At 44.9% G+C, this 24,741-nt stretch overlaps 1 protein-coding gene across 1 annotated transcript in view; it reads left to right on the forward strand.

The window, feature by feature from the left end:
- The first annotated feature begins 8,689 nt into the window (after positions 1-8,689).
- Positions 8,690-24,741, forward strand: part of LOC121577088 (filamin-C-like) — a 48,379-nt gene continuing 32,327 nt past the window's right edge. The window contains exons 1-10 of the mRNA XM_041890859.2: positions 8,690-9,508; positions 14,508-14,756; positions 17,366-17,463; positions 20,563-20,719; positions 21,072-21,268; positions 21,846-22,008; positions 22,198-22,398; positions 23,569-23,833; positions 24,099-24,235; positions 24,479-24,672. Coding sequence (XP_041746793.2) covers positions 9,124-9,508; positions 14,508-14,756; positions 17,366-17,463; positions 20,563-20,719; positions 21,072-21,268; positions 21,846-22,008; positions 22,198-22,398; positions 23,569-23,833; positions 24,099-24,235; positions 24,479-24,672 — 2,046 coding nt within the window. The 5' untranslated portion in view covers positions 8,690-9,123. The remainder of the gene's footprint in view (positions 9,509-14,507; positions 14,757-17,365; positions 17,464-20,562; positions 20,720-21,071; positions 21,269-21,845; positions 22,009-22,197; positions 22,399-23,568; positions 23,834-24,098; positions 24,236-24,478; positions 24,673-24,741) is intronic.

Below are 24,741 nucleotides of genomic sequence, written 5' to 3' on the forward strand. Positions count from 1 at the left end.
GTATACTGAATACAGTCACAGGTAAATTGCGTTCTTCGGCCTGACGCGATAGCGGAGGGCCAGTCAACCCATTTACCTGTGACTGTATTCATGATACAGCACTGCCTCACATGCTTTATTGCTTTTATAAAACTGTTACCAACATATTAAAATAACAATGTTTTATATATTTGAATAAAAAACGTTATTTTGATAAGTAAATTCATACAATTTCATTCTTCCACCAGACGATATAGTCCGGATAACAATCTAGTTGTTCGTTATTTTGGTAATTTGCTACAGAAGCGACCGTATTCTTAATTATTTTTGCAAAGTTGCTTTGCAAAAGGACTGGTCATCCGTTCTAAACAAAATGGTTGCTATGCAGGGCAGGCTAAATAATGATCATGTCACTTACTAGCTTGCTAGCCAACTTCAACTAACAGTCATGTCAAATAGTGAACTTGGAATGATGGTACTGCCCCTGCTGCATTGTCGTTTGTTTCAGCTTTTTAAAATTGGAATTTATTGGATATGTCCATGATAGTGACATTGATGCGTGATTTGGCCTGGATCAGAAAAAGTTGTCTCGTCTCGTCTGGGGACCGTTCACTCCCTATTGTAAAGAGATCAAAATGAAAAAGTGAAACATTGTTTCCAAGTCGGACAGGCAGACAGTGAGGCTTACATTGACCCCCGCTGTACCAAACTAAATGCTAGGTGGGAAGCAAGGGGAAATAACGTGATTAGGCCTGGCTCGCAGTCGGCATTCCAATTCATCCCAAAGGTGTTCGATGGGTCAGGGCTCTGTGCAGGCCAGTTAAGTTCTTCCACACCGATCTCGACAAACCATTTCTGTATGGACCTCGCTTTGTGCACGGGGGCATTGTCATGCTGAAACAGGAAAGGGCCTTCCCCAAACTGTTGCCACAAAGTTGGAAGCACAGAATCGTCTAGAATGTCATTGTATGCTGTAGCGTTAAGATTTCCCTTTACTGGAACAAAGGGGTCTAGCCCGAACCATGAAAAAACAGCTTCCAAAGGCAGTTTGGAACTCGGTAGTGAGTGTTGCAACCGAGGACAGCACTTGGTAGTCCCGTTGTTGCTCCTAGATGTTTCCACTTCACAATAACAGCACTTACAGTTGACCAGGGCAGCTCTAGCAGGGCAGACATTTGACAAATTGACTTGTTGGAAAGGAACTGTAATATTATTACTCAAATTGGGTTGTAGCACTGCTCGAGGGTCTGCATACCCACATCCATATCCAGACACGCAGTCAGAGCCAGCCCTAGCATTTTTTGGCGCCCCTAAGCGAAATTTTTAAAATGTATACACTCTGGATAAGAGTGTCTGCTAAAATGAAAAAAAAATAAAAGTTTAATCCATGGACTGTAATAGCCCCTCATTGATTATCTGTTACTTAATTGATATGATATTATAGGCTCATAACATAACAACATACTGAATGTGACCAACCGGCTCGTTTCGGTCTTATGTAGCAAAATTTGAAATTATGTTTTTTACATTGGATAAAAGTAGACTCCGAGCTAGAACATGGTATATCATACACTACAGTTAAGGAACAATGGGTAAGTAATTCTGATTTGAAAGTTGATCAACTTGTAACCCCATTTTTAGAGAAAATGGCCCTTTAATGTTTGGTACCCCTACTGGAGAACTTTCTTTGTCTACACCCATTCAGTATCATTCACACCCTCTTAAGCCTTAGCCCCACCCATCTCTTTAAGGATTCACATGTGAGGCATGTGCTAAACAGAGTGAGTACGGTAGTGTACTAAACAACCAAAGATTTTAAGACTAAAGGCTTGTTTATACTACGTCTATCGACATGTATGTATACAGTTGTCGCAGTGACATCATAAACATTCTATTGTTGTCTGACATCAAACTTGTCGTTGTTGTTATGAAAAGTATAAACACAAAAACGACAGGCGGCATGACATCAGTAGCTTGTTGGTCCAAAATAGCATAACTGGTATTTTAACAACAATAAACCCATCCGTTTAAAAATTAATTTAGTATATGTCAATCTAGCAAACCAGGCAACTAAAAGCAACGTTCTAAACAATGTGTTGGTTAGTTTCTAGCTTGTTAGCTAGCTAGCTAACGTTAAGTTAGCTGGCTAGCCAGTTCAAATAATGACCATATCATACAGCTGACAATGTCTTAACTTTAGCTAATTTGTATTCATTATTACAGGAAAATAAACTCACAACAAGATAATTATTTACAAGTTAATGGCAAGCTAATTACAGAAAATAGCTTACGGTTGTGAGTGTAACGAAATAAAAGCAGGGCATTCTACTGGAGAATTTAAGAAATTGGACACTGTCTCGTTGGCCTAACGTTACATCCTAATTTGGTGCAAGTCATGTTGTTCTTCACATTACCGTCTCTGGTAAACACACACTATATCAAATGAAATCTACGTTTATTTGTCACATGCACAGGATACAGAAGGTGTAAAAGGTACGGTGAAATGGTTACTTGCATAGTGGAGTCTTTTGTTTAGGCATGTAGCTAGCTAGCTAAACAATGAACCATAATCCCAACTCATACCATTACTACCCTGCATGAATCTACAGGTAGCTAAAGCTAACCAACTAGTTTCAATGTTAGCTAGTTAGCTAACACTAGGCTATAACTAGCAACGCAAATGGCTCTGAGATACGAATAATATTACTACACAGATCATACACATAACATTAGCTAGCTAGCGAGCCAGCAAGCCAGCTAAAGTTAGCTAGCTAGCTAACAGTACACTTTAACTTGCAATGAAAACGACTTTCTGACCAAATTAGTCATGTATAATATCTGAAAATGTAGCTTGCTAGACTCTCTTACCCGTATACATGGATGAATGCTTCTCCCTCTCTGTCACGGATGCCATGGTTGCCCTTAGTTTGAAGATGTAATCCAGAGAAGTGATTTATACACCAGCCTTCTGTGTGTTCTCTTTTTGACTGCCTCTGCATTTTTGCAATCAAACGCCTGAATTTTCTCCATCTCCTTAGCTATCATACTCTGCTTCCACCGGGCATTCCACTGATTTCAAAACTCGGTCCTCCAGAAAGCCGCATTAGAAAGGATTACCTCCACATACCGAGCAGCTCATGTTATAGACAGAAATGTGCTACAGACCAATCTGAACTCATCTCTCGCCATGTCCAGCCCATATCTCAGCCAATGATGGCTAGCGGGATGGTTCCTGTCTTTTTCCATGGCTAAACCAACTAGGCTCGTAATTTAACAATTGTATTCATATTTACAGATGGCATACAAGTTTGTTATTAAGGCACATGAAAGTTCACATGTTCCAGAAGGCATTTCTGCCAAAACACGCATTTTGATTTTAAAAAATGGTTTACGTTCAAATGCCTCTCCTGTGAAGTAGAGATGCCTAGTTTCCTGAAACGAGTCACATATAATCTGTTAATCAATCACTCTGTTAATCAATCACTCTTTTGAACATTCTCAGAGCTATAGGAAACTTAAACAATAGCCAACTTTCCAGACTAATGTCTGGTCTAAATACCATTTGCTCATGCTAGTGTTTATGGTATTTGACTGGGATTACATAATATGACATCAAAGTTTCATCCGGTGTGACCTCTGTCCATCATTCTGTTTACAGAAGGCACTGATAGCTCCTTCTCCTGAGAAGGGAACAGGGGAGGTTGGTAGCCATACAGGCACTGGAAGGGAGACATCCCAGTGGCAGATGTAGGGAGAGTATTGTGGGCATACTCAACCCAAGGCAACTGAGAGGCCCAGGAGGTGGGGTTGGAAGAGACCAGACAGCGAAGCGTGGATTCCATCTTCTGGTTGGCTCTCTCCGCCTGACCATTGGATTGGGGGTGAAAACCAGATGTGAGACTGACTGTAGCTCAATGGCCAAACAGAAGGACTTCCAGACAGCAGAGGTAAACTGAGGGCCACGGTCGGAAAACGATATCACTGGGCAAACCGTGGACCCTGAAAACCTCCTAACCAGGATCTCGGACGTCTCCGAGGCAGAGGGAAGCTTGGCAATAGGCACAAAGTGGGCGAACTTGCTGAATCTGTCCACGATAGTCAGAACGACCGTGTTCCCCCTCAGAAGCCGGGCAACCCCGTGTACGAAGTCCAGGGCCAGATGCGACCATGGGCGCCGGGAATAGGAAGGGGGTGAAGTAGTCCAGCGCTGGGCCGATTGGTACTCTTATTCTGCGCACACACTGGACAGGCAGCAACAAAACCCCGAGTATCCTCGGCCATGGCAGGCCACCAAAAACGTCTGCGAAGAAACGCCATAGTCCGAGCCCGCCAGGGTGACAAGCCATCTTGCTGGCGTGGGACCATTTGAGGACAGCAGGACGAACCGACTCAGGCACAAACAACCGACCGGGTGGACCGTTACCGGGACCGGGCTGAGTCGAGGCGCCAGCACCTCCTCCTCAATCTTCCACATAACTGCTCCCACGACGCAGTTCCGGGGAGAATAGTCTCGGTCTTGGACCCACTCTCCTCCGTCTTGGAGAACATCCGGGACAAGGCGTCACGCCCTTGCCGTTCTTAGATCCAGGTCGAACGTCAGGGGCAAACTTGAATCGCTCCGAAAAACAACGCCCACCTGGCCTGACGGGAGTTGAGACGTTTAGCCGATTGCACGTAAGCAAGATTCTTGTGATCAGTCCAGACAATAAACGGTTGCTCCGCCCCTCCAACCAGTGGCGCCACTCCTCCAAGGCAAGTTTCACCGCGAGAAGCTCCGGTTACCCACATCGTAATTCCTCTCTGCAGGCGGGCGACGAGGTAGTAGGCGCAGGGATGGAGTTTACTGTCCGTGGAGCATCGCTGCGACAGGATGGCGCCAACTCCCACATCAGACGCGTCCACTTCAACGACGAACTGACGGGCCGTGTCCGGTTGAGAGAGAGAATCGGTGCGTTGGTGAATCGCCTCTTCAAATCCAGAAAGCGCTCGATCCGCCTCCGGATTCCACTTGAAGGTCCTGATACTGGAAGTCAAGGCAGTTAATGGAGGCGGCCACACGGCTGTAATCCCGGATGAATCTGCGGTAGAAATTCGCAAACCCCAAAAATCTCTGGAGTTGCAATCTCGTACCGGGCTGGGCCCATTCCAGAACCGCTCTAACCTTCTCCTGATCCATCCTAATCTCACCCCTGGAGATGATGTACCCGAGAAAGGATGTAGTGTGGGCGTGAAGCTCGCACTTCTCGGCCTTCACGAACAGGCGATTCTCCAACAATCGCTGCAGAACCTGCCGGACATGCTGGGACGTGGTCGGAAGGTTCCTTCGAGAAGATCAGAATGTCATCCAGGTAAACAAACACGAAGAGACCGATCATATCTCTCAGGACGTCGTTCACCATACTCTGGAATACCGCTGGAGCATTGGTCAGTCAAACGGCATCACCTGATACTCGAAGTGACCCATCGGTGTATTGAAACCCGTCAACCACTCGTCCCCTCTCTGATCCGGACCAGGTGATACGCATTGCGTAGGTCTAGTTTGGTGAACACCGTAGCACCCTGTAAGGAGTCGAAGGCAGAACTCATCAAGGGCAGGGGATACTTGTTCTTGACCGTGATGTCATTCAACCCCCGATAATCAATACACGGTCGAAGAGAGCCATCCTTCTTTCCCACAAAGAAGAATCCTGCCCCCCAGGGGTGAAGACGAGGGACTAACGAGACCAGCAGCTAGGGACTCCTTGATGTAGGTCTCCAACGCCCTCACGTTCAGGTCGGGAGATACTGTATAACCTTCCCTTGGGGTAGACAGCTCCAGGAACCAGGTTGATGGCACAATCATATAGTCGGTGGGGAGGAAGTGACAGAGCCTTCTGCTTACTGAAAACTTCCCCAAATCGTGATATGTCTCGGGAACCAGAGACAAATCTGGGGGTTTAGCCTCAATCACCTGACTGGGAACCGAATGGGGGCAGGCAGTCTTGAGACAGTTAGCATGACAATCAAGGCTCCAACTCGTTACCTTGCCCGTCACCCAATCGACGTGGGATTGTGTTCCTTCAGCCAGGGGTATCCAAGGACCAGAGGGACATGGGAAGGCGGCAGAATGAAAAAATGAAATCATCTCAGAATGATTCCCCGACAACCGCATCTTAACCGGTTCAGTCCTCATCGTGATACGTGCCAGACTACTGCCCGTTCAGAGTGGTCGCTTCAATGGCTTCCGGCAATTGCTCCTTGGAAAGCCCCAGCTGTTCCACCAACTCGGCATCAAGAAGCTTCCGTCGGCACCTGAATCGAGTAAAGCGTTAAGCGCTAAGCTCTGATTCCTGTTCACAAGGGTAGCCGGGAAGCGGGTCTGACAGAGGTACTGAGAGGTTGAAACTGGCTCGCTAAAAGTCCTCCCAACTTTAGCGAGCCGGGCAGTTTGACGACCGCCGGGAACAAGTGGAGATGTAATGTCCCGAGCGACCACAGTAGAGGCAGCAGTTGGTCTTACGTCTATGTTGACGCTCCTCCTTGGTTAACCCGTGCCGCCCCCACTTGCATGGGTTCAGAATCGGGAGAGGTCCTCTCCACTAATCCTTAGTGGTGGAGAATGATCGACGTGTTCTGGTCCACCACCCGACCCGACTGGGAACTGAGAAGCTGATCGATTGGACGGACCCCATTGCTTCTCCCTCCTTCGGCTCTCGGACTCGATTATCCACCCGAATAGACAAGGCTACCAAGCTGTCCAGGTCACTAGGCTCCGGATAGGAGATCAACTCATCCTTGAGCTGCTCCGACAGGCCCTGGTAAAAGGCCGCTTGCAAAGACTCCTCGTTCCACCCACTCTCCACAGCCAACGTCTTGAACTCGATCACGAAGTCGGCCACGCTGCGGAGTTCCTTGGTGAAGAGAAAACAGACGCCTAGCTGCGTCCCTCCCTCGGACGGAATGGTCGAAGAGCTTCCTCATCTCGGCCGTGAACCCCTGGTATGAAGCCACATGCAGGGATCCTGTCGTTCCCAAACGGCTGAAGCCCACTCCAGCGCCGACCACGCAGCAACTCAATCAAAAAGGCTATCCTAGCCTTGTCAGTGGCATAAGAGTAGGGCTGTAGATCGAACACTAATCCACACTGCATAAGGAAGGAACGGCATCTTCCCAGCTCCCCCTCATATTTATCCGGCGTCGGAACCTTGGGCTCACGGAGGGACACAACTTCAGAAGCGGCAGGCGAGATGGGTGAAACCGGTAGTGGGTCCTCCACCGGACACTGGCGTTGGTTCTGGACCTCCGTCAGGCCGGTAGAAAGGTTCCGAACTGACAACGCGATCTCCTGTAGTACCATGCTATGACGGCCCAACATCTTCTCCTGCTGGGTAATGGCATGGCGAACAGAGTCCAGGTCCGCTGGGTTCATATTTGGCCGGATCGTTCTGTCACAGTTCCCTCAGCCAGAACCCAGAAGCAGACCAGGACAAGGAGAGTTGAACGAAGGTGAGGGTTTATTTAGATACAACAAAAGGTGCAGAATAATCCAGGGACAGAGCGGGCGGCGTGGATGAGTAGTTGGGGGTGCAGCACTAGGTCCAGTGATGGCTCGGCAGCCGCCGACCATCAGGCAGAGGTGGGGTGAAGGTTCCGGACGTGTGACTGCAGGTGGAACAAAAACGGAGGTAAGGACACAAAAAACTCAACAAAGTACAAAACAACAAAACTCACGCTAGAAACTCTAAACTGATACACAGAACACCTACTGTTCATGGCTAACGATCCGGCAGGAACTGGATGTTTGGCCAGAGCCTAAAAAGGGTGATGATGAGGGCCAGGTGTGCAGATCGCTGACGGGATGCAGGTGCGGAAAACCAGAGAGCTCCCCGGAGCGTTCCCGAACCCTCGGGAAACTGGAGACTACGAACCCAAAACACTGGTCACCAGACAGGACCCGACTCAGACTGCCGGGATCGTTACACCATCATTTGCCCAGAAGCAAAAAGAAGGGACACTACACTGTTCATGGAGGAACACATTGTTAACCTTTGTGATTTTGTTTATTCAAAATACATATTTCACCCAGAGGTGACACATAATTGTGAATCATACATAATGGAAAGGGAAAATACAGTGGCTTTGTAGCACGATGAACCACTAGCAAAGGCTATGGGACCTCATGTTTTATGAGGCCTTCCTAAACCTCTCTCTTTCTCCCTCTCTTTGAGAAAAAATATTGCCTATCAATTGAAAGATTAGGCTATTACAAGGATTTAGCAAAGTTGTAAAAGGGGCAAAAGGACAAAATAACCATCAAAGATAAAATACCAAAATATAAACCACAACTAAGCCACATAATGAGGCCCACTTGATTTTAGGATACGTCATTTTCTTCTCTTGGATCAATTGTTTAACCACTATGGACATGACACACTAGGCTACAACCGAGAAGTCCTAGCCTCCCACCACCCAAATTGGAGTGTCTAAAAATAGAACGCACTGTCACAACTGTTGTGCCGCATGCATGGGGTCCGACCCATAGTGAATGAATCACTGCCATATCATCCCTTACGGCCAATCCTGACTCCTCCCGTTATCCACATAGATTAGAAAATAGTCTATGATTGTAGTTATGACATGGGTGTCTACGACGGGTGTGACGTAGTCCCATGGTCCCTTCATATACCCCGCTCTTGCCCACCTCACACCATTCAAGTTTAACTGACTCTCATACAGAACTCACTGAACTACAGTGCGTGAAACCATCTGCTACTCTACTCACCTGCTATAGAACGAACTGAACTGAAGCATCATTTCAACAACAAAAAAAAGCGACATTCTTCTCTGAGCCTATCTCTTAAGAAGCAGCGACTACATTTGTCAAGCCACAGCCAATTAAAAACCATTAGCCGGCCGCGGTGCAGCAGCAAGGGCTGTAATTCGGACCATTTAATTCATCATTGTCCTAACAAGAAGTGGTTCTTCACAATTTAGTCCAAAAAGTATCCAGGGAACGTTTTTTTAAACTCCTCTCTCCAAATTTTGAACTTTTACCACAGCAAGAGTGCGCGCGCGCTTGGAATCGACCGGCTAAACCTTTTTGCAGATAATTTCACACATCCGTCTGACTTTCGGTATAAAAAGGCACACACGGAAACCGCCAGCATGTCAAGCAATAATACACATTACTACGACGACAGCCATCCACCACAGTACTACCAGGGCACCGACAACTTTGAAGGGGACGAGGAAGACGAGATGCCGGCTACAGAGAAGGACCTTGCCGAGGATGCGCCATGGAAGAAAATACAACAGAACACTTTTACCAGGTGGTGCAACGAGCACCTCAAGTGCATCAACAAGAGCATCCCCGACTTGCAAAAGGATTTAGGCGACGGTTTAAAGCTTATCGGGCTTCTGGAAGTTCTGAGCCAGAAGAAGATGTACAGAAAGCACCACAATAGACCCAATTTCAGACAGATGAAACTGGAAAATGTGTCTGTGGCTCTTGAATTCTTGGACAGGGAACACATCAAGTTGGTGTCTATTGGTAAGTGATAATTGAGCTTTTGGGGCAATGTTTTATTTATTATTATTCATCTTTGAGAGAGAGGGAGAGAGAGGGGCTGAGAGGGAGAGGAGGAGAGGGAGTTCAACCAAACTCTGCTGCGTAATCTGGACAGAGGGAATAACAGAACAGAACAACACGTGCCTCTATTTATTTTAACAAAATATATCAAAATAATAGCTTTTTTACTGATTCATAAATCAATTTTCTTTAGGTTACAATATAGACTATACAGCAATGAATTTATTAATTATTAATTAATCAATGGATATACATGAATTATAGACTGTCAGCGTCATTTCAGAAAATATTTGTACTTCACATAATACTCAGTAGAGTAATAATATGTGTTTACACAATAGTGGATCTTAGATTGACGACCACATATTATTGAGAGACCGATTTGAAACATTCAGCAAAGTGACTCAGCCTGAGTCTAAACATCCATCCATACTACAGTATTATGGCACCTCTGTAAATCCAGTTTGCAGTAGAGGTGCCTGGGTAAAATCGCTGAGGAAGCCAAGCCAAGCCAGTAAAAAAGCCATATTATGTTGTGATAATTAAGTTGTTTGCTCTATAACCCATTCGTTCATACGCCACCGTGAAATACAATAAGACCTAGACAACAAAAAGACAGCAGTCACACAGTGACAACAGCACATACGTTTGTTTCATCTCAAAACCGGAGAGCAACATCTGTCCGGTGAAGTCCATAAAGCAAATATTCCATGTAACAAACAGTTATATCACCTGCAGCATGGTGAAGGAAGATTTTGAACCACAGAGTTACCGCAAGTCAGCACGTAGACAACAGGAGCACTGCCTCCGGTATTCCAGCACCATTTCAACTTAAACATTTAAACATAATCAAATCAACAACACTATACATGCTTAGTTTAATACACTGAAAACAAACTTAAAGATACCAAAAACAATTTAGTCCAATCAATGTTGCTAAATATCATGTGGCTGTCCATGGCACTGATTTCTGTGTGTGTGTGTGTGTGTGTGTGTGTGTGTGCGTGCACGTGAAAGTAAAACAAAACGGTCTACGGCTCTGTCATACAGCTAAAATGCTTGCTAGCCTAAATTCCTTGCATGGGCAACAATGAACCAGCTAAGTTAGCTAGCTAGTTAACGTGAGCCTACTAAGCTACATCTAATAAGCTACATATTGAACTTCAATCATCTCAGGCCAGTGGCACAACATATTAATTTATGGTTTGATCAGAATCGCCATTAAAATCATTGGCCTGTACAGAGAATTAAGTCATCCATGGCTTAGGAAATTGACTTTAAGGACTGGACTGTAAGTGGAAGCAATGAAGTGGGGGGCGGCAGGTAGCTTAGTGGTTAAGAGCGTTGTGCCAGTAACCGAAAGGTCGCTGGTTCTATCCCAGAGCCGACTAGGTGAAAAATCTGTCGATGTGCCCTTGAGCAAGGCACTTAACCCTACTTTCTCCTGTAAGTCGCTCTGGATAAGAGCGTCTGCTAAATGACTAAAATGTAATGTAAATGAAAGAGCTGATTTAGCAAGCTAGCTACTGCAGGACATCAACACAAGCTGACCAGAAACAGACAAGTTTTTCTGAAAATTATATTTAGCTTAGGAAGTGATTTGATTGGTGTGAAGCCAAATCCAAACTGGCCTCCCTTGGGGGGCGTTAAGCTGCATCAGGATAACCCACAGTTGAGCTCAGCTCAAAGCTGATTGGCTAATTATTTTATAAAAATGTTTATCAAGGGAGGCCAAATGCTTGCTGGCATCAATCAATAAAATGCTACGGCGGTAACATGTTATACTCTTTTGGTCCAGACAGCATCAGATACATGGGCTACACATACTAAGACAGAGGGGAGCTGTTTCCCTCGCTCGGATGATTTCTCCAGTGAGATTCAGCCACTTGCGAATTTACGGAAAATTATATAAAAACACAGAGAGAGACAATATATAAATTTAAAATTTTTTATTTTGTAAAACATTTTTTATTGGTCAAATATTTGGGGGGGCCTGGCTTCCCTTGGCATCCATGAATACACACCACTGCCCGTTTGTCAGGTGCTCTACTGATGCATGACTTTCACAAAGTGGGCATGGGTCAGTCATCTCTCTGGAAACTCTTACAGCAGAGGTGCCATTGAGATCACTGCCCCATGTCAGGGCCAAGACTGAAGCCATCCATCCTGGACTCTCAAGGTTGCAAATGTTTTACTCAAACTACTGTGGTAGGCAGTGGCAGGCCATCGCTCTGGGCTCTGGAAATTCAGCAGGACCATGTTAATGAGAATGACACACAACGATGCTGTGCACGCGTTCACAGACAGACACACACAACACACACACCCCTATCACTCTGCACACACTCCACACCTCATAATCACACTCACTAAAGGTCAGAGGAGTGAAGCCAAAGGCTAGAGGGACAGGAAATGGGTTTATGTCGACAGCCACTAACTCTACGGCCTGCTTAACACTAAAGTAGCCTGCTGGTCCCAGATCAGTTAGGGCTGTATAGCCAAATCCTATGGTCATTATTTTGTATATCAGAGGAATTATGAGAAAGATGATAGGAGTTGGCTATAATGCAAAACTGATCTAGGACCAGGCTAGCTTAACAGTGGGTGCATGGCCAGAATCCTCCTGGGATAGTGTGGAGGTTATGAGGTGAGGTTTAGGCTGGCTGAATGCAGAGAGGTAGCTAAACCCTGGGATGAGTGATTGAGGCATAGATGCTGAACCTTGGACTCTGTGGACCCTGGACTCCCTTAGCAGCAGCCACTAGATAGACATAGACACATACAGTACTTCAAGTGGGCAGAGCTGGTTGCAATAATGTCATTTTATACTGGACAGGTTGTGTACTGGTAGAATAAGCAAGGGACACACTTAGCAGTAGCTTTAGATAAACAGTTATCTCGGTTAACCCAGAGCTAAAATCTTGCGTAACGGGACTATGAGAAGAAACGGGACTATAAGAAGCCTAGCTAGCGTTTTCCAGCCTCACATTTCACTTAGTAGAAGGGTTATTAAACCCATGACATTGATGACTGATTACTCTCCCCACAAGGCCCAGTGAAATTCCCAGTGTAACCGTCGCTTTGAGCGTGTGGTTGTAAAGGGCACGGCATGTGTGTCGTGATGCCCAGGGGGACTCTCTATGGAGAGCGACGGACCTCATGCCTCTGGAATGTCCCAGCATCCTGCAGTATAGTGTCAGCAAAGAGGTTAGGGGTCATTCACACAATGCCCACCTCGAAGTGAGTGTGTTGGGGAGTGACAGGCGGAGAAGGTGTCCATACTTGCGACCTTGTCAGCTTGACAGAAACGGGACACGATAACAGCAGCGCTGTCATTCCTCTCCTGACGTCTGCCTCTTGAGACTTGATGCAGCAGCACCAAGCCCCGGGTGAACAGTGAACACAAGCCTTTAAATAACGTTTCTGTGTTGTCACAGCAACCTACAGATACTAAATGAATTGATACTGAGCACGTCACTGGCACACACTTTTTGCCAGATGACTGTTTGACCACATGGCACACGGCTGTCCATAAAACCTGATATGGCAGTATTAAAACCACATCAAGCCATGCAACCCCTCCACCACACCACACCACATGCCACAAAACACCACCACTGGCGTATGCCAGTCTGTATAATGGGCCTTATTAAATAGTCATTAAGCAGAGTAGAATAAATAATCATAGACTCAGAAATAAACAACTCACATGACCAGCCTCTCCACTTGCTATTGCCTACTAATTGTCTACTGATTGGTTGATGATATCATTGGAAACACTTACACTGAGTATACCAAACATTAGGAACACCTTCCTAATATTCAGTTGCCCTCAGAACAGCCTCAATTCATCGGGGGATGGACACTACAAGGTGTCGAACGCATTCCACAGGGATGCTGGCCCATGTTGACTCCAATGCTGTGTCAAGTTGGCTGGATGTCCTTTGGGTGGTGAACCATTCTCGATACACATGGGAAACTGTTGAGCTTGAAAAACCCAGCAGCGGTGCAGTTCTTCACACAAACCAGTGCGCCTGGCACCTACTACCATACCCAGTTCAAAGGCACTTCAATCTTTTTTTTGCCCATTCACTCCCTGAATGGCACACATACACGGTCCTTAATGTTTTGTATACTCACTGTATCTTCCTCTATCTTGTTTACTACAAAACATAGAAACCTGCCATTTTCACATATATTGATGTTGGGGTGGTGCTGGAGATTATGAATATGAAGTTGAAAAATGTCCCTTATATGTATATGGAATGTATTAGCCTTTTGCACAATGGTTTTGGATACACTTTACTCTCTCCAGTTTATTGTCTACTCTTAATCAAAGTAAGATGTTATTGTTTGGTTTATGTATAGTCTGTGAGTGTGGTTAGTTTTTAAGAGGTACCAAGATAATTGACTATTCTAAGGATACACTGGTTAAGTTTGTTGGCATGATTACTGGTCTCTTTATTGTCCTACTACTTAGTGCATCTTCCTGGATTTATCGCAAACTAAAGGTAACTGATTTTCCAAAGTACTTTCAAAGCAATTGAAATCCAAGTGCTGTTGACTTTGGGAAGGATTCCATATCAACATACTGTATGTCCTCAGCTGTTGAGCTGTTGTTGTCTCTGGTGCCCAACCATGTCCATTGAATCTGTCTGTCTGTATGTGGAATACCAGGGATACTCAGTCACTCTCCTGTTGGAGAGGAGTGTCTGGGGTGGGGTGAGAGAGTGGAAGTCAGGTCAGACTTGATAGATGTGATAGTAAGTCGCTCTGGATAAGAGTGTCTTCTAAATGACTAAAATGTAGATGTAATCTCAAGGCCATTTTGTTTATCTAAAGACTCAGATACCAAACAGTCTATTTGGTCTGAGAAAAAACCATACACGTAACATTGCTTGTTGCCATGATGAATGGGAACCCAAATCTGATCCTAGATCTGTGTTTCTCTCCCCTCCAGACTCCAAGGCCATCGTGGACGGGAACCTGAAGTTGATCCTGGGTCTGATCTGGACTCTGATCTTGCACTACTCCATCTCCATGCCCATGTGGGAGGACGAGGACGATGAGGAGGCCAAGAAACTGACCCCCAAGCAGAGGCTGCTGGGATGGATCCAGAACAAGGTGCCTGAGCTGCCCATCAACAACTTCCACCGAGACTGGAGGGATGGCAAGGCCCTGGGAGCCCTGGTAGACAACTGTGCCCCTGGTTAGTTCATGTGGATTTCTTGTTGCCCGTATATGTCCTCAGGACACACCTCCCTCCCACACACAATATTCTCCCATGGGAACTTTAGTTACTGGTAGGAGAATATCTCTTCATCAGAACACAGTCACATACAAAACATCACAAATGCTCAAGATATCAATTTCTGGTCGAGGCACAAATCCTTGTAACAACTCGCAATGCTCAAGATACCAATTTCAATTTGAGGCAGAAATCCTATGTAACATCTCGCAATGTTAAAGATACCAATTCCAATTTGAGGCAGAAATGTTTGTAACATCTTGGTATGGTCAAGATACTCATTTTTGGTCGAGGCAGAAATTCAGTGTAACATCTCGGTATGCTCAAGAAACCGATTTCCCTAACTGTGCCCCTGGTAAGAACTGACTCCGGAACAGTTTGGTGCTAGTTAATGTGACTAAAGGAGAATGGTAGATCCCTGGTAAGTGCTGTGCCAGGTCATCTCATCTTCCATCAGACACATGGCTGGGAAGTTACTGTGGTGAGATGTCAGGGTCAGCTATGAGTCAGTTGTTGTATTCAATACGGTATCACTTACACAGCCTGGCAGTGGCAGTAGGCCTCGGTGGCCCTGTTTAGCCAGTGGGACAGAGAGAGAGGAATACATTACATTTACATTTTAGTCATTTAGCAGACGCTCTTATCCAGAGCGACTTACAGTTAGTGCATACATTATTTCATTTTTTTCATACCCCCTGTGGGAATCAAACCCACAACCCTGGCGTTGCAAACGCCATGCTCTATCAACTGAGCTACATCCCTGCCGGCCATTCCCTCCCCTACCCTGGACGACGCTGGGCCAATTGCGCGCCGCCCCATGGGTCTCCCGGTCACGGCCAGCTACGACAGAGCCTGGATTCGAACCAGGATCTCTAGTGGCACAGCTAGCACTGCGATGCAGTGCCTTAGACCACTGCGCCACTCGGGAGACGCGTGACAGAGTGACAGAGACAAGGACAGAGCGAGAGGGAGGGAGGGAGAGAGAGAGAAGAGAGAGATTGAAAAATCAACAGAGAGAGAGAGAGAGACAGACAGACAGAGAAAGACAGGAGAGAAAGAGCTCTAGGACGTCCCTGCCAACTGTCCTAGACTAAGTGAAGGAGCTCTCTTCAGACTCCCCACACAACACCCCCAAATTTGGGCACGATTCCTCTTCATCTGTCAAGGGAGATGTGCTTATATGCTTGGCACGTCTTTAAAAAGCAGGCCGTTCTGTGCTAGAGACTGATGGCACGAGGAAAAGCTTTGGAGCAGGAGTGGAGATTCACAGAGATGACTCGTCGACTTGAAACGCCTCCAATTTGACCAGAAGTTACAGCACACTCTGACCCTCTGACATGCAGCTTTAAAAAGTCTCCTTTTTGAGTTATAGAACAGAGAGAGGAGTCTAGAAACACTGTGGTTGAATGTTTACATGACGTGATACAGCGGCTTTCAAACACCTAACTAGCTACAGATGAGACCATACAAGGCCCTTGTTCCTTACTGAACATGTAATAGCATTTAGGAAGTTGACAAATCCTGCCCTGCTCAAATCGTTAAGAGTTAGTTTGTAATGTATCTATACTTTACAGACATAGTTTTGGTACAGCAGGAGAAATCAGGTAGAACAAGAGTCTTCCCCTCCTTTGTTTTAGAAAGTATTTCTCGTGTATGCCTGACAATATTCTTCAGTGTCCAATTGAAATGTAATAGAATTGAAATATCAATATGGGTGGAGGAGGCTGGGCTTAAGTCCAAAGCTGAAATCACCTGCAACTTGAAACATGAATGTTTTACTTTGGCGAAATGTCAGACATTAGTTCCACTGTCGTAATGCATTCCTTTCAGAAGACCCACCCATCCTCCCTCCACCCAACAATTGCTGACTTTTTAATCATAATGTTATTCTCAGTTACGGTGAATAACTATGACATAATGAATGTCCTCAATGTCCAGCGTCAGATCAATGTAATGTAAACGTTGTTTAAACGTCACAGTAACGTTACAGTAACACAGCAGCTCCACGGCGTCAATAATAACGTCATAATAAACTCCTGTTGCGCTCTGGGTTCTTTGAGTCAGTGAACTCACTGCATCGCTAACAGCTAATTAAGCATTAGCAGCACAATGCACGTAAGCACATAGAAATAGAATTACATTGCGGTCCACACATCATAGACCCATTGACTTGAATGGGAATGCTCATTCTAGTAAGTCTATTTCTAGTTGTTAGCCTGTCTGCTTTAGCCCTCAGTGTCCGGCAGGGAAAGTGAAAGGACGTCTGTTGCTTTCGTTGTTTTGAAATCGAAGCACTTCCATTGAGGACTAGCTATACACCTATCTATACAAACTGGAGGAGAGCAGCATGGGTAAATACATGGTCTCACAGGGTGGTAGGGTGTTAGTAGTAATTAGTAGGAGGGTAGTAATGATGATAATCTTAGTTGTTTCTGTAACCAGATAAGACACTGTTATGTAATTGTTAGCGGATGCCATCTTAACCCTGATTCCATTCTAAAACCCCTGTCTCTCCCTCCTTCTTCCCTCTCTACTTCTCTCCTGTCGTTTCCCTCTCTCTCTCCCTGTAGGTCTGTGCCCTGACTGGCAGGCCTGGGACCCTAACCAGCCTGTGGAGAATGCCAGAGAGGCCATGCAGCAGGCTGACGACTGGCTGGGCGTGCCCCAGGTAAGACACACTACTCTGGGGACAACTGTCCACGGAAAGCCCCTTGAGGCTTGTCAGATTTGTAGTTTAACATGTGAAAATGCAAGTTCACATGTGAAAGTAAATCACATGTATAAATCACATTTGCAGTTTCATATGTAAGAAAACTCCACATGTGAAAATCTCACTTTCACATATGGAATTGCATTTTCACATGTAAAAATCACATTTACAGTTTCACATGGAAGAAAACTCAAATGTGGTGGTGAAATAGCGTTATTCTCCTCACACGTGAAAAGGTGGTGTTAACATGTTGCAGTAGCAATGTTATGTAATGCCATTCTGGAAGAAGGTAACTTAGCCTAACTGAGTATAATAATTAAAGTGCTTTAAAAATAATGATTTCTTATTTCTGAGCCATCCATTTGGAGTGTTACTCCTGGCAGGCAAACTCTCTTTTTCATACATTGGTCAGTGACCGTTGGAAGAAGCCCAGTGAAGAGAAGCTAGCGCTCCGTGTCTCCTTATTTACCCTGTTTAACATGTAAAACTAGTGCTGTCAGAGTTAATCAGTTAACTCAAGTTAGCTTTTTGTAATTTAAAGCTAAAAACAACAATGAAACTTTGAGGTTGAGTTTGAGGTTAAAGAAAGTGTGTTTATCAATTTACCTGATTTTGCTAACTGTTACTTTGGACAAAAATAAGAAGTCAATATTCTTGTAATGCTTTTTGTATAAGAAATCTTAAATTAATTGTGATTAATCACAACAAATCCTGCAATGAAGTCAACTTCATTTTTTAATCATTTGACAGCCCTAGTTGACATTAAAATATAAAAATGCACATGTGAAAGTGTAGTGGACATGAGAAGACCTGGGTTCTAATCCCACCAGTTATAAAAGCACACATGAGAAATGTATATTATCACATGTGAAATGTTGGGAAACCACGTCTGTTTTTCAGATGTGAAAGATGTATGTGAAATGTCACACATGTCCGAAAACCACGTGTGTGACTTATGAAAATGTCACCTGATTTTTTTTTTTGTAGATCAAAAAATATATAGGTGACATTTTTATAGGATTTGTTCACACACGGATTCACACGTGTCCGAAAACCACATGTTTTTTCACGTGTCCTATTCACGTGATTTGTCACGTGTTTTTTTGTAAGGGCACATTGTGGAGCTAGTGAATGAAATGTAATGGATGTTTTGGTTAACACAGGGACAATACGTGACAAGGTGTCTTATACTGTCTACTATGTTTCACTTTTACTGTAGATGTATTTCTTTGAGTGTTGAGTAGGTGCATGATTATAGCCTTGCTTATAGATTGAGATGCTGAGGTGTAGATTTGCCAAATTCATTTCCAAGACTGACACTGTCAGATGTACTATTTGAGTGGGTGTTTATCTACTTGTTCACTTGTTTATCTGATACACCGCGTGCATAGTCTCAGTGAAACGGCAATTCGTGACATGGCATCACCCTAGGGTGTATATTGAGCTGGCCTAGGGTGTAGATTGAGCTGGCTTAGGGTGTAGATTGAGCTGGCCTAGGGTGTAGATTGAGCTGGCCTAGGGTGTAGATTGAGCTGGCCTAGGGTGTAGATTGAGCTGGCCTAGGGTGTAGATTGAGCTGGCCTAGGGTGTATATTGAGCTGGCCTAGGGTGTATATTGAGCTGGCCTAGGGTGTATATTGAGCTGGCCTAGGGTGTATATTGAGCTGGCCTAGGGTGTATATTGAGCTGGCCTAGGGTGTATATTGAGCTGGCCTAGGGTGTATATTGAGCTGGCCTAGGGTGTATATTGAGCTGGCCTAGGGTGTATATTGAGCTGGCTTAGGGTGTGTATCATAGTGAGAGAGAGCCTTGGGTGTCATGGATTCCCAGGCCCCAGGCCTAGGGGGCTGAATTCTCCCCGGGCTGAGGGCTGTCTTGTGAGCTGTAGATGAGGTGTGGGAGAGTGCTTGGCTCTGGGCTAAATCATGGTTTACTGAGGCCACAGTCGTTAACCCTGCTGTACTGGGGTCAAGATAGACAGAGAACTTTACACCACACTGTGATATGGCCAACAAACAGGGAGGGAGGGAGAAAGAGGGAGTGGAGGAGGAGGAGGGAGACAATGAAATAGTATAGAAATAGTATCTATGCAATGTGGAAATGTGCCTTCACATTGGTATACAGAACACACAAACAATAGAGAAATCAAATGTATTTTATGCCATTTCTTAAAGACTATTTACAGTAAAGACCAGACAACAACTTTAAGGGTGAATACATATGTGCTTTGATCTATTCTCCCCATGGGGCAAAAGGGTTTAAGTCAAGTAAGACAATTGTGGCTATATTGACCCCTAACCCAGTGTTTCCCAACCTTTTTTTAACCGTGGCACACCTTGATGGGATAAAAAATTCTGCGCCACACCAAAAATTTCCCTATTAATTAATTTAGTGGTAATGACCTCCTTCTCATCAGATCCATACTGCAAATCCTCTATTTTCTGTGACAATTTTTTTTTTACAGATTAAATTGTGTTTATTTGAACTATTGTCATAGTTCTTTACTCATGATGATTAATCTGTGTGTACCTCTTTAAGAGCGTCCGGTGAATCCCCACTAGGAAGATATTTGTTTAGCTCTGGTAAAAAAGGTATTTCGTTTTTAACGGTTTGGGCTACAGACGAGCGGTTTTGTGCATTGGGGTGCAATCACGGACACAAAGCGTTTGTTTTGTTACAGCTAAGCCTAATCAGACTTGCCTGTGCTAATGGTTCTCACAGGCAAAGTAAAATGATAGCCTACAAATGACTTTGCTCATGATGCGCTCCCCTCAAATGATAATGTAACAACAGCCTGAGCGCACCAGACTTGAAACAGCGATACAGACGTAACCATATACCATTCAATGTATTATCTGAGCGGTACTGTTACTCCCAAGTCAAAATTCCATATGCATTCCACAGGAGTGTGAGTGTTCCAAAAAACTATCAAGATCAGGAAACCTTTCGCGGCACTCCTGAGTTCCTCAAGGCACCGGTTAAAAACTACTGCCCTAACCCATGACCTTCTGCTTGTTGACTAGGTAACTAACCTTTCACGCTCTCCTTGTGGCCTAGGTGATCAACCCTGAGGAGATTGTAGATCCGGAAGTGGATGAACAGTCCGTGATGACCTACCTGTCCCAGTTCCCAAAGGCTAAACTGAAGCCTGGCACTCCCCTCAAACCTAAAGGGGTTCAGCTGTACCCCAACAAAGCCAAGGCTTACGGACCAGGTGGGTACCACTGGGATAGGGACCATACTTTAGCACAGTGGTGTGTTGAATCTAGCACTGATTTTGTAGATAAAGAAAATGTTACTTGCGTAAGTCTTGAGGTTGTTTTACCTACTTTATTGAATGCACTGATTGTAAGTTGCTCTGGATAAAAGCATCTCCCCGATGACTAAAATGTAAAGTAATGTAAGTGAATCAGGATCTCTGATAAGCATTATGTATTGTTTCATATACTGCCCATAGACTCAAACACCTCTAACGCTCTATTTTCCACATATTTTTCCTAACTATAAATTCTGCTGGAAATTCGTGGACATTGGACAATAAAGTGATATTCCTCTCTCTCCCATAGGTATTGAGCCCCATGGAAACATGGTTCTGAAGCCAGCAGTGTTCACAGTGGAAACTCTGGAGGCAGGTCAGGCTGAGGTGCTGGTGTATGTCACGGATCCTGAGGGACACACTGAGGAGGCTAAGATTGTGTTCAACAACGACAAGAACAGGACCTACACCGTCATTTACATCCCCAAGGTTGAGGGCGCCCACAAGGTAACTGATCACTACCATCAATGTCCCATGTAGATGTATTTTCCTTAACTTTACATTCTTACTTGACTTGACTTTACTATACACACATCTCATCATCACAATATACTACTAGCCCATTGGAACTCTTTAAAGGAAAACTTAAAGGCCCAATGCAGTCAAAATCAATTGTTTTGTATCATATTGTACAACAGCTGATGAAACTAACACTTTAAAAGTGTGAAAAGATTTGATCAGTGTTATTTCCTGATAGTTGCTGGTTGAAAATACAATCTACACAGGACCTTCTAATCACCAGGTTTGCATGGGCAGGAGGTTTAGATGTCCATGGTGACATCACCATGCAGTAAATTGGTTAATAAACCAATAACAAAGTTCCAAACCTCTGCCAATAACAGCTAGTTTTCAGTTTTTCCCTCCCCACTCACACCACTCCCAGACTGTCTATTTCTGCCCATTTTAATGTAAATCTATTACAGTAAGCTAATGAATGGTTACCCACAAACTATTTGAATTATTATTTTATTTTTTCAGTCTGCATTGGGCTTTTAAAGGAACATTTTACTGGTTCTCTCCTCAGGTGAAAGTGCTGTTTGCTGGGCAGGATATTGATAAGAGCCCCTACACAGTGAAAGTGGCCAAGGCCATAGGTGATCCCAACAAGGTCCAGGCCAGAGGACCAGGGCTGGAAGCTACCAGCAACATGGCCAACAAACCCACCTACTTTGACATCTACACTGCAGGTAAGGAGTGAGGACACACCAGACAAGGAAAACATTAGTAGCAGTGATCAGATGAGTTCCTTGCAAAACTGGTAAAACTAGAGAAGGAATTTACTGAGAGGGCCCAAAACAATGTTCCACGTTTCCTTGTTTTGATCACATGGTTGGTTAACAGTGTTTTGATTGGTGTCTTCCTGTTATCCTGTCTAGGTGCTGGTAATGGTGATGTGAGTGTTGTCATCGTGGACCCTGAGGGGAAGAAAGACACAGTGGAACTGATCTTGGAAAACAAGGGGGACAGTGTTTTCCGTTGCACCTACCGGCCCATGTTGGAGGGCCCCCACACCATCCACGTCCTGTTTGCCGGTCAGGAGATCCCTAAGAGCCCCTTCAAGATTCAAATCGCAGAGGGTGAGTTAGCACTGAGCCAACTGTCACTAACAGTCACCAACTGCCACTACACAAATTACTGTTGTTGACACTACTGTCGCATTGTGTCATTCCGTTGTTGATCTATCACTCTCTAGTTCCACAGTTGTTTCAATCACTCGCCGCAGCCAACATGTCACCACGACGACGACCAGTCAGTGTTATGTTGAAGTTCAACCAACTTCCTGTCTGTGATTTTTAGCTCCTCCCTCTATCGTGGGTCCTCTTCCAGTTCAGATAATACCCCTGTCTGCCTTCACCTCTCCCGGTGGGGAGAAGGGCCCAGAGGGCAAGAAGGGGGGTGTCCCTACCCCCAGAGGCAGACCAAGTTAGTATGGGTTGTCTAGGTTGAGGCCTGCGCCCGTTGTGCCCACTGGTATGCTAGCCGGTCCCCACCATCCCTATGCACAATGTCTTGTGCCCTATGCCATTTGCCCTATATCCTGCAGATGCCCTGTATGCTTCCTGTGACAGGGGAAATGCCATGCCCTCTGAGGGCCAAGAAAGAGTGCCTTGCTTGGGCGGTTGCTGCCTTGCCTGTGGCAGCTTGATGTTGGAGACAGATATCTCATACATCTCTATTATGTAGCGAAGTGAATGTTCTTAACTTGTAGGAAACTTTCCAGGAAAGTGATTTTAGTCTAAGTGAGTCAGTGCTTCCCAGATTGCATTATGAAATGTTTTGGCTTGTTGTGTTTCCTTGATTTTGGGTTAGCGTTCCTAGGTTTCATTGCTTCAAACTATTAAGTATAACCAAGCCTGCAATCAATGTTTCTATTAGACTGAAATGTTGTTAAGTCAGTTGATGCCTGGAAGCTCCATTAATTTGTTCATGCTGCAACCAATACATTATTGTTTTCATATATGTGTATTATACAATGTGAGTGTACTACATTCAGCATTGTGCTATTCCTATACTGCATTGTGTCAAAGTTCAAATCTGGTATCCAATGGAATTGATTGACTGATTATGTTCATTGTCCTTAATGAGGAAATTCATTACAGCATCTTGCCTGCATCATGTTTGCATACGACATTGTATCGTATGTGAATGCTCCTGCCAGCTCCATTTGGTCCTATACTGCTAGGTTAGTCTGTCAATCTGTCAGTCTGTGTACCACTCTCCTTAACCACCCTTTTCCTTCTCTCCAGCCATCAATGCCAACGCGTGTCGTGCCACAGGCCGAGGCCTTCAGCCGAAGGGGGTGAGGGTCAAGGAGGTGGCAGACTTCAAGGTCTTCACCAAGGGAGCCGGCAGTGGAGAGCTCAAGGTCTCAGTGACTGGACCAAGTAGAGCCGAGGAGCCAGTGAAAGTAAAAGATATTGGTGATGGTGTCTATGAATGTGAATATCTTCCTAACCAGACTGGTAAATACACCGTCAACATCACCTGGGGAGGACAGCCCATCCCACACAGGTAAGGGCTTTCAATAAGCTGTTGTAAATGCTTATAAAGGTGTATAAATGCTTATTAATTATAATGCTTTTTAATGTTTTATTAGTGTTTGTTAATGATTAAATACTCATTAATAATAGCATATAAACTATTTATAAAAGTTATCATAATGTGTTACTTTACTACACTTCCCAATGACCAGCACCTACATAGACTACTCCAACATACCCTCCTTTCCTGAGCTGTGTAGTTGTAATCATGACCTGTTTCTGTGTGTTTTTTCCAGCCCCTTCGATGTGGAGGTGAGTGAGGTGGCAGGCCCTCAGAATGTGAGAGCTTGGGGTCCTGGTCTGCTGACCGGCCGGGTGGGCAAGTCAGCTGACTTCGTGGTGGAGGCCATCGGCACGGAAGTGGGAACTCTGGGTAAGCCAGGACATGAGGGACATGGGGCATTATGGGTAATGTAGTTGAACAAGTAGAGTAATGGATTAGATTACAGTAACAAAATCAAACCTCTTTAGTGGAATTTATCTTTACATTTTCTAAGAAAAGGCACACTACTTCTTCATAGTCACAAGTTCAGTTGGTATTCTAACAGGTGCAGAGGAAAATTACCTATATGCCTCTTGAGGATTGGGAGACTAAAGTCAAACGTTCTGTCTCCAGGCTTCTCTATCGAGGGTCCATCCCAGGCTAAGATAGAGTGTGATGATAAGGGTGACGGCTCCTGCAATGTCCGCTATTGGCCCACTGAGCCAGGTGACTACGCTGTCCATGTCATCTGTGATGACGAAGACATCAAGGACAGCCCCTTCATGGCCCACATCCTCTCTGCAACCAATGACTGCTTCCCTGAGAAGGTTATCTCCTCCCACCACTCCAGCCTAGCTCCACCGTTACAGGAGTAGTCTTTATGACACACAAAAACA

This window comes from Coregonus clupeaformis, chromosome 11, assembly GCF_020615455.1.
Source record: "Coregonus clupeaformis isolate EN_2021a chromosome 11, ASM2061545v1, whole genome shotgun sequence".
NCBI classification, from domain to species: domain Eukaryota; kingdom Metazoa; phylum Chordata; class Actinopteri; order Salmoniformes; family Salmonidae; genus Coregonus; species Coregonus clupeaformis.